At 32.2% G+C, this 11295-nt stretch overlaps 1 protein-coding gene across 1 annotated transcript in view; it reads left to right on the top strand.

Annotated features, from left to right (window-relative positions):
* Positions 1 to 6041: 6041 nt before the first annotated feature.
* The window catches only part of LOC129231153 (uncharacterized), a 102108-nt gene continuing 96854 nt past the window's right edge, over positions 6042 to 11295 (top strand). The window contains exon 1 of the mRNA XM_054865401.1: positions 6042 to 6093. Coding sequence (XP_054721376.1) covers positions 6042 to 6093 — 52 coding nt within the window. The remainder of the gene's footprint in view (positions 6094 to 11295) is intronic.

Below are 11295 nucleotides of genomic sequence, written 5' to 3'. Positions count from 1 at the left end.
TAAGTCGCAAGGATAAACGATATGTGTGTTTGCGGCTTAGATTTGGACACACCGTGTTTTTCACACCGACAATTATACGAGGCATGTTCTCGCGTGAGCAAACCATTGAGCTTATTTGCGTTGGCTAAAGACAGACTGATAAAAAAAAGTATCGTTCACTCAATTTCTCCTCGAAATGAATATTGATTTTCTTTATTTCATAGCTATTCTTTAGGATAAAAAATATATTACTTTTTTCACACTACGTTTAACTTTTAAGAGAGCAAACAATGAATTTGTTCGTTACGTTAACTAAATACATTGTACTGAGAAAATGAATGGTTGGTGTTCTTTGTTTTCATTAGGTGACCATCGTCTTCTACAGCGCTTCATTCTTCTTTCTGTAATAGATCCCATCCCCATTCACTTGCATTACTATTGTTATTTTCTAATTAACAAAGAAAATATTTACTAGAAATGATTTATGTGGCAGAACAAGGTTTGCCGGGTCAGCTAGTTGTATATACAAAGCTAATTTGTAATAGTGAATTACTTTATTCCTTATTATTAAATATTTTTCAGTTAAATGAAAAATGAATGCATATAACTAAGTTTTTAATATTCGACTGTACACTGTAACAAATTTCGGAAACGTTTCCGGATATCTCGGAAACGTTTCCGAAATAGTAGGAATCCTTCATCCAATAGCGAACTCCTCAATATTCAGAAAGCTTTTTGTTATTTCAAGATATCTAGAAGCGGAAGTGATGACGCAACGCTTCGAAACCTATTTCATCCTTCCAACACTGGCGCCAATGAGTCGGAAATAACGAGAACTTCTTTTTTTCTTATCTATGGTTGCTGCAGTCAGCAACTGTTTAGCATTGGATTGCTTGTTATTTCATGTCTAGAGAGTAGTAAAATATGTCGAAACTAATTTTACGCCTTTGCATTTTGGACTGCCCTTGATTTTTTAGACGATGTACGCAGCTATTAAGTTAGTTAATAACCATTTGCTTCTTTACAATTTCCAATGCGACCATAATTAGATATATATATTGTGTGCTTAAGCGTGAATAGTTTCAACACCCGTGTTTATACTTAATGAAACGAAACCCTTTGGATTACTTATTCAGTTGTAATGGAGGTACTTAGATTTTCTTCCGCTCATGTTCACTTGTAAGTATTAATGAATATTTTAAAACATGTTGTTATATACATTTATATTTTTGTTGATTTGCATTTGATGAGGCTCCAATTGTAACTGTTTTTTGGTTTATCGAATTAATTTAAAGTTATCCTACATACCTATGTGCGCGGTGTACTATTTGTTGTAACCAACTGAAACTGATTAATTACGCAAAAGAAGTAAGATTTATATTTGAGAAGCAATCACAGAAAAGTTATTTCGAAATACTTGGATGTACATACATTTTGGTTCAAAAAGAAAAAAAAAATCAATTGTTTAATTCATTAGAAATATGGTAATGCAAATATTTTCTAGTATTGTAATATGCTTCACAAAAAATGTGCCGGTATAATTTATCTTTTTTTATTATAATTTATTCATTCATTTAAAAATATTTATACCATTATAAAATGACCATGTTATCTATTAGTAAGAACATAGTTATGAAATTAATTCATCTGCTTATTCATTTTGTTAAATGGGGTTAACAATAAAAAAATTCCTTGACATTAGTTCCGAAAATAACATTTCCTTCGTGGATATACTAGTTTAATGTAGGACAGTCAGGAGAAATGAGTCAGTGGCAAAAATGGAGCAGCTGCATTTACATGCTGAAATAAAAAGTAATATTATTTCATGTCATCGTTTTAAAAGTGATCAGTTTTTAAATACTATGTTATTAATATGCAATGCACATATGGTGAGAAGACGAGGGGCGTTCACCACGCAGACTGTGCCATTGACATTTTCAATGGGTTGCTTTTTTTAAGGTGGGGGGCGCTTTATATCATTTTATGGGTGCACCATCACTCTTATGGTGTGGGGGGGGGACTCTCGTATATATGAAATGGAATAATCATGTAATAGAGTTCAATGTTTTAATAAATAAAATATATAATGCATTTTGCGCACACTCTAAATCAGTAACCTATTTTGATTAAGTATCTATATTTGTGATAAACTGGAAAAGGGCAAGAACAGAGGAATAAACCCGAATGGTTCCAGCAGGGGGACTTTGGTGTCATATTTAAATTCATCAATTTCTCTGTTGGTACTTTTCGGTACACTTTGTTCGTCAAAGAAATTGACTTGACGTGAACGAATTTCAGAACGCAAAGTGTAGGTAAGTTCTGTCAAATTTTATCCGAAAATAAAAGCTATCAAGTTTGATACAAGATATGTTTTTAAGTTCTGCATTAAAAATACAATATGTTGATAATTTTGTCTTGAAAATATTGAGAGAAAAACTGAAGTTTAATATTGTTTAACAAACAATCCCACTTTTGAGAAAGTACTCCCCTTCCCTACCCCGACGATTTTGTGATTATGAATGAAACTACTATATTATTTCATAAATTTTCAAAAATTTATAACTGTGTATATGTTATGCTGTTAACCATGCTATTTGCATTAGAAATTCAGAAAAAAAAATCCACGAATGATTCTAAAATTGTTTGTTTCATTGCTCTTAGATATGAAAGAATTGAAACTGATATGGCATGCAATACTATTAAAAAAGAATTATTTTTTAGAAAAAATCACGGAAAAAGGATTCCGAAATTCTCAGAAACGTTTTTGAAAATTGTTTGGAGAATTCCGAAATACTCGGAAACGTTTTCGAAACTTTCATGAACCACAGCTGCACAGAATACTCAGAAACATTTCTGGAAATTACGGAAAGAGGATTCCGAAATACTCAGAAACGTTTCTGAAAATTACAGAAAGAGGATTCCAAAATACTCAGAAACATTTCTGGAAATTATAGAAAGAGGATTCCGAAATACTCAGACACGTTTCCGGACATTACAGAAAGAGAATTCCGAAATACTCAGAAACGTTTTTGAAAATTTCATGAACCGCAGCTGCACGATATACTTAGAAACGTTTCCGAATTTTTTTTACAGTGTACAAGATACACCATTACCTTTGATCTAAAAAACAATGTTGGGAAATGTATCTAGTCTCCAGGGGAGAGTAGAATTAAATTTGTTAGTCGTCACCTTTTTTTCCAGGCTACCCTTTTTTGTAAACCACAAAATAAAACTAAACAGCATTTTTTTTTTAATTGGGACTAAAACATAAAAATCATCATTTTAAACAAAGATTAATATAACTACAATGGCATCAACATTGATAACACATTGGGGGTAAGGAACAGTGCTGACCGGGTAGAGAATAGTACTAATATTTTTAGTAGCCATCTTTTATTTGGTTGCCACTCATGGCGACCGCTAATTCTGATCTTTCTTGGGGCTTACTTGAATGTTTTTAAATATGACGAACATCCATCTTCCTATTCCCTTTCCGTCACCGGAAGTTTCATATAAGGTCAAAGTATAATGGCATTAAGTCCTTGATGTGAAAGTTGGACTGAGAGTATTTCCAGCAACGAAAACAATTACTTAATTCAATATTTTTTTCAGAAGAGCAATAAACAAGCATTAAAGCTAATTAGCGTCTTTTAGTTTATTCCCAGGTGAATTAAAGTAGATTAAGTGAGACGACTGTACAAAACACCCCAGGAAGTTGCAGGACCTGAGACTTACTCGTATATTTTAATGAGAAAAATGAGAAACACCCGTCATTAGTGATTGCAGTACCGGAATACCGAATACCGGTACTTGGAGCTATTTTGAAATTTCGTAATACCTATATTTGCTGGGTAGAATACCGGTATTTTCGGTATTAGCTAAAATTAATAAATAGTTTGTAATTAAAGAGCTTTCAATTTAAATAATTTAATATCTACTGCTATTTTAAGTACATAAATTTCCTTTCGATGAGGCACAGTACCAAAATCAATCTATTGAAGTAAAAATTTGGCTTCAAAAGCACGAATTCATAGAACATCAATGAATAAGTAACAGAAGGATTGCATAATGATATTTTCATCACTAGATGGTGTGATGAATCGTACTTACGTGAGTTGATATAAGCGACGTTTTTTAAATCTCCGTTTTTTAGACTTGCCCTCTTGTACAAATTAATTTTAATTGTATAAAAATATTGGAATATAAGTGTTGCGCTATGAGAAGTTTATTCCAACAATCAATTGCAGCTATTCTTTATGATATTTTTTAAAAATATATATTTGTTTGGACTGTACTGAATTTAGAGAAAAACTTTTTCTTGTTTTTTCAACAAACAGTAATTTGTTGTCATTGGTATTAGCGTGCTGTTCTGTTTCGCTATTCAGTTTTACACTAAGCGAGATAATATTTATAATGTATTTAACATTTGCAAAGAAAAAGGCATAACCACCTGGAACATATTTGCAGATATTTACATAATTGTAAAGAATTTCGAAAAGAAAAGGGAAACAAAAAAAAAAGAAAGAAAAGAAATTAACAAGATCAAATTCATTGTAAATTTTAAACCAAAAGGTTGATAAAAAGCAAACATAAACCTATTCTAAAAAAGAAGAAATCACCGAAGATGATGTTAATACTGAATTTAAAAAAAAAAAAACTGTCGCTCGACAAACAGTTACAATTAGCTATGAATAATAACGATAAAAAAAAGCTACCCACAATACAAAAGAAACACTCACATTCACAAAAGTGATTTTTTTCAAAACCAACAAGTTAAAGACCGATTTATTTGAAGATGAAGGACTTTCAAGCAACTACAGGAGGTGTGACGCGCATTTTTACTAGCCTGCGTAAATTCAGAAAGAATATATTCAACTGTAGGAAGTTTGTTCATTACAATTAGGTTTAGTGAAAATTAGAATGGAGTTTTTTTGCTACTACTGATTTTTTTGTTATGATATTCGGTCTTTTATTTTATATTTGTTCACAATAAGTTACTAATGCACTTTTTCAACGAAATAATGAAATATGCCAACGAAACATTTGTTTTTGAATGTTTCTTTGGAAATTTCTAATACCGGTACTAATAACGATATTCTGTTATCACGTTAAAAAATACCGAATACCGGTATTGCATTTTTGGTCCGGTATTGCAATCCCTATTCTTCATTCATCTCCTTCCTCAGTCAGTCCCCGGAAGTGTCAAATAAGGGCAACGTATAATGGTAACACAAAATGGCATGAAGTCCTTGGTGCTAAAATTGAACTGAGAATATTCTCGGCGACAAAAAAATATTTAGATTTAAAAGGTTTTCAAAAGAGGGGCAATAAACAATCATAAAAGCTAATTTGCGTCTTTTATTTCATTTTTATGTAAAATAAAGTGAATTTAAATGAGATTATTGTACAAAACACTCCAGGAAGTAGCAGGACCTGAGATCTACTCTTATATTCTTAAAAAGAAAAACCACATACACATATCATCCATCTCCCCTTTCAGCCAACGGAAGTTTCAAATAAGGGCAACGTATAGTTGCAACACTTTCTGACATTAAGTCTTTGGTGTGATAATTGAGCTGAGAGTATTCTCAGCAGCAAAAATAGTAATTTGTTTTAAAATATTTTCAAAAGAGCAACAAATAATCACCAAAGCTATATATATATATATATATATATATATATATATATTGCGTCTTTTCTATTTATTTCCACATGAGTTAAAGGGAATTCAAGCAAGACTGACTTAAATTCCCGTAAACAAAACAAAAACATACAAAAAATCCGAGGAAGTAGCAGGACCTGGGACTTACTCGTAAATTCTTAACAAAAAAAAAATGAGAAACCCCCAACGTCAAACTCCCCTTTCAGCACCCGGAAGCTTAAAATAAGGGCAACGTATAATGGCAACACATAATGGCCTTAATCCCACGGTGTGACTGTAAGTCTTTCTTCATCAACAAAAACTATTACTCCATTAGAAATAATTCCAAAAAGAGCAACAAATAATGATTAAAGTTAATTAGCTTCTTTTTTATTTTTATTCCCACGTGAATTTAAGAAGAATGGCAATCAAGAGGAGTAAAGAACCTCTTGTCTCATGTGCGCGCTCTCATGGTGAGGAATCCTTTTGAATGGCTGGTCTCCTCCCCTGCATCCCTGATTATCGATTTTTTGGGATGCGGATGGCGGAAGCACAGATGCTTCCCGCAAGTTTCGCCTTACTTTGGATTGCAGTGCTACCAAAAAGCCTTCTTCGTCATCGGATTGTGGATCTGGAGATATTTCTGTCGAGGAAAGATACAAAAGTGCGATTCTGAATTGAAAGAGGTGCCTTAGCCATCGACACCTTGCCAGTAAGTCGCATTACGGTTTAAATTGCTTCAGAGTTCAGCTTGCAGTAATTTGTCCTATTTCTGCAAAAGACATTGATTGAATAAGATGCTCGGTATGTATAGTGTTAGCGTTGAAAGGGTTTCCCTTCTATTATTATTAATGATGCTCTTTGGGATCAGATGCACCTTCGTTGATGCATAAGTCACATAATTGTACGAAAGCAATGAAGATTTTCAAGGCAGGCGCATGCACTACATAAACAACGTACTATCATCGTACAAATGAAGACTTTTGACTTCCTCGATAATGAGGATAGCTGAAGCAATGTTCTTGTATTTAACAATGAAGCTTGAAACGTGAAGATTCAAACTCTTCGCAATTGCAACTTCAGAATGTAATCCAAGTATTTTATTAGAGGAAAATGGGGAGCTGTGTATCTCACTGCTCGCGACAAGATATTATTCACCAGCAAACAGGAAGGTTAGTTTCCTTTTTTCTTCTTCATTTTTAATCTTGAAATTGTATATAGTAAAACCTAGATTATATTCGAAACTCTTTTGACTAGAACTTCGCTAAAAATTGAAATTATTTGCTTATTTATTTTTTTACGCAATCAATATTTGTTCAAAGTCACGAGATTTTGTTTTAATCTACGCATTTATGTTTCAAATTAAAGAATAAAGCATAAAACTGTCTCACAAATAAGAACGTAAAGGCTTAAGCTTTTTTTTTTTTTTTTTTTGTATTACGTTTGGTTAAACTTGCATTCCATTTTCTGACCTTTGTGACATTTTTGAGCAAATTTATTGCTTATTATATGAGCAACGTAACTAAAATATTTCAGGTTATTTTCTCACTTTTTCAAGTGCTTTTTTAATCTGGTATTTTCGATTAACTGAAGGAATTCATCCTGAGTTTTCGATTTACCAATCACTTCGGTCAATTGCTTACCACACTGCCTTCTTTCTGCAGCTTTTATGCCTTTAAGTATTTCTTCTAAAAGATCATTTTTCTTTTATAGACTGAGTTCAGATGATCAAAAAGAAATTGAAACAGCAACAGGTGAGTTTATACTTGATCAACATCAACTATGATCGATTTCTGTAATATGTTTTAATATATTTATAAAATCTCTGCTCACATTCTTTGAAATGAATATCACGCTTTAAACAATTTCACATAAATAATTCCAGTGTACGTAAATTATCTTATGTTGAAATTTACAACGTTTTACTGAAACTGAAGTTTGCACTGCAGGTAACTTTTAATCTTATGCTTTGTCCATTTTCACCGGTGTGATATTTTTGCACATATTATTGCACTTTATTATCGGAACTTTGATTTTTTACTTTTAATAGGTATATATTCGAATATAATGAACCATTATGTAATATGTATAATAATATGAAGCATTAACTTTCTAAAATATATTTTGCGCTTCTGAAATAATGATTTGTACGTGTTACGGGAGTGGTTGGTCAGTCATGCCCGCATCAAATGCAAATAATTACTTCTGAAATACAAGAAAACTGTTTAGAAAATTCTTACTTCATGTTATGATACATAATGGTTCCTTTTATTCGAGTACATAGAAATTTACAACCAAATTTAAAATTCAAGGAATGAAGAGCAATAATGTGTGTAAAAATGTCACATCCGTGCAATTGATTGAGTAAAAGCTTAAAAGTTACCTACAGTGCAAACTTCAGTTTCAGTAAAACATTAAACATTTAAACGCTATATAAATCATTTGCACTGGAACTGAGTATGCAAAACAACTTAAAGCGTATTATTTACTGTATGGAATGTACAGAGTGTCCTGAAAAAGACTGACTGTTTTCAAAAATTTATAACAGGAAAACGGTAAATGATAAAAAAAATAATTCTCGCAGAAAATTCATGTGGTGGGCCGTAAATCCCCCCCCCCCCAGTTCCAAATTTAAATTGAAAAATTTTCCAATAGATGGCGCTACAGATAGTAAGCCCGTAAATTTAAAAAAAAAATAGAAAATTACATCATAATTTTTCGAAAATAATGAGCAAAAGTACCAAACAATATTTTCAAACAATCGTCGGCTGTAATAACATGTCGCAATCGGAGGAAAAACCGGTGAATTTCAATTCCTCTTTTTTGACTTACAGGCCGCCATCTATTGAAACATTTTTGAACTAAAATTTGAAACTCTTGAGGGAAAAAATTTAGCGCCAACCACATAAATGTTCTGCAAGAATTTGTTTTTTTATCATTAACCGTTCTCCTGTTATAAATTTTTGAAAACAGTCAGTTTTTTTCAGGACACCCTGTATATATGCGTACGTATGTGCATGAAAATGTATGCATAAAGTATCTTCTTTGTATAAATGGATTGAGCACTTTGTGAAATCTACGTATCCAGAGCAATCACTTATGTTTTACTAATTAGTGTTAATCCACTATTTAAAAAAATCATTTTTTTAACATTTTATTAGTTGAATTATTTTTCTTTTTAAGAAACAGAAATGACAAAAGGTAAAGAAATTCGTTTTCATGCAAAGATGATTTTTCATTTTGTTACGTAATCTGTTGTCCTTTACATTTATCTTTTTTGCCATGATTTATTCCTAATGTCCTTTTTCATAAGAATATAACGTCTATAGCCTGAAAATGTATTTTATGTAAGTGACCAATTTGTACACGTACTTTCAGCGTCTGCTTTTGTGTTTTTCGTGCATTTTTATGCATACAGTTATTGAGGTTATGCTGTTTCAAAACGTAGTTGTTGATTGTAAACGTAGTTGCTGCCCTCCAAATGTAATCTGCTATTTAAAATTAAAACCGTGCAAAAAAGTTGAATTAGGGGGAATTAAAATTCACATTGAGTTTTTTTTTTTTTTTTTTGCCCCCCTCCCCATGCGGTGAAGCCCCTCTTAAGGGGAATTTCGTCCGAAAATCCGTTAAACTGAATTTTTACGCCTGTTAATAAAAATTGCAATTTTGAAAAAATCCAAGTTTATACGTTTTGAGCCATAAAATTGTTCTTTTCTGCACGTTGCCGAGAGATTTTATACTGTTTTTTACCTTTATTTAAGCCTGATTGTTAAGCATACGACGTTCGACGCAACTGTTATTTTCGAGGTAGACCGTGTAACGCCAGGCTACGCAGCTAGTATTCAATAAAACAGTAACGGTATTCTTATTAAAATATTCCAGGCCAGGCCTCAACTGACTTTAGACCTTACATATCTGTGAATCGTTTCTATACTTTTGGTACTTGTCCATGACCAAAATGGCAGAAACGGAATACAAGTCGACTCCCGCTACAACGCGATCCCACTTACGCGAAATGGCTGCAACGCGATTTTTTCACCAGTAAAGAATCACCCAGGTCAAAAAGACCTAACGTGAATTCCTCGCCCGTAACACGAAAATTTTCGAAAGGAATCGCGGTGGTTTTTTGGCTACTAGAAACTGTTTCTCGTGAATGGACCTTCATCCCTTTAGCATCGCTTATACATATAACTACTCATCATTTTCCTTTTATTTCTTTTATAATCTAATATATTATAATCTAATATATTATCTAAATATGAAAGTTAATGAAATATAATGATACCTAAGAACGCTGATTTATCTAAAGTTTGTGAAGATAGAAAGAAAGAGAGAAAGTTTCTGACAATTAAGAAAAGCTAAAGATTATGTGCTTGAATAAAACGCGTTGAAGGTAGCCCGACAATTAGGTATGAGTGAATCTTCTGTATGTACAATTGAAAGTCAGGAAAAGGAAATCCATAAAAGTTCACCGAGTAGTATCTAAGCAAAATACAAAAATCATGAAAATGGAAGCTGCTCTTGTAATGTGAATTTAAGAAACCAGGAAGAGGGGTGTTGCCATAGATGAAAACGTTATAAAAAAACTGGTGAAGCAACTGTATTGTGTATTTAGCAATATATAAGAATAACGGTTTGATCACGCTGCATAAAACATCATTATCTTCACTTTTTTAAGTTACAAATACCATTATTGGATCTACTGTACAATACAACTATAGTGCTTTTGGTTTTCTTACTACATATTGTACGTACCGTACTGGTTTATTTTTTGTCTTTTTTTCCCATTGATCATTGATTTTTCGCATCGTAGCAATATTTATGTTGAATAAAAGAGTTTTTTTTTAAACATAAATAAAAATTCGGTTTTTTATGTAAGAAACAGTAATGTATAGTTAAGAAATGGTTTTTAACAGTTTGAGGTGGTGTTTACAAGTGTCTAAAATAATAAGGTATGTTTATAAAAGTTTTTATACAAACCCTTTTCCACAACGCGAAATTTCGATTTACGCGAGGGGTCTTGGAACGCATCCCCCGCGTAAGTCAGGACTCGACTGTACGCCAGTCTAATATGTGACAAGGGAATGCATCAGATTTTGTCTTACAAGTTGTCGTACATCTAGATTCAAAACTGAAAAAATATTTTTCAGAACATATCTTATGATAAGATTAGACATCTTCATTATTCCTATCATGTATATCTTAAGAGTGTGCGTGAAAGATTTATTCGACAAAACTTTTCTGACGTATTTTTCTGTCCATTAAAAAAAAAAAAAAAACGAATAAATTTATTTCTAATAAAGGAGAACTTAGTTTCCTAAAACCACGAAGTCAGTTTAAGTTTATAAATACCACTTATTAAAAAATCTCGATGGTTTGTAATTCAAAATGTGCAACTAAATCCAAATTGTACTGACGAAATTCTTGACTCATACATGTAGAATGAAACAAACCTTTTGAGGCATAGTGGCTTCGTTTGAGTTCTCTGTGAGTTACGTATTTTTTAATTTTTTCTGCCGACTGATACGGTGGCGTTAACAGAATCAAACTGCTCTCAGCTACATGATAGTTTTTTACTTCCTTTTACATAAAAGAAGTATTGTATTCGCGAAAAAAAATTTCACTCAAAAATAGACCTTAAGTTCCATTTTACTCACCCCCGAATGAATGTTGAG

Source organism: Uloborus diversus, chromosome 10, assembly GCF_026930045.1.
Source record: "Uloborus diversus isolate 005 chromosome 10, Udiv.v.3.1, whole genome shotgun sequence".
NCBI classification, from domain to species: Eukaryota; Metazoa; Arthropoda; class Arachnida; order Araneae; family Uloboridae; genus Uloborus; species Uloborus diversus.
This window is presented reverse-complemented; position numbering and strand designations above follow the sequence as displayed.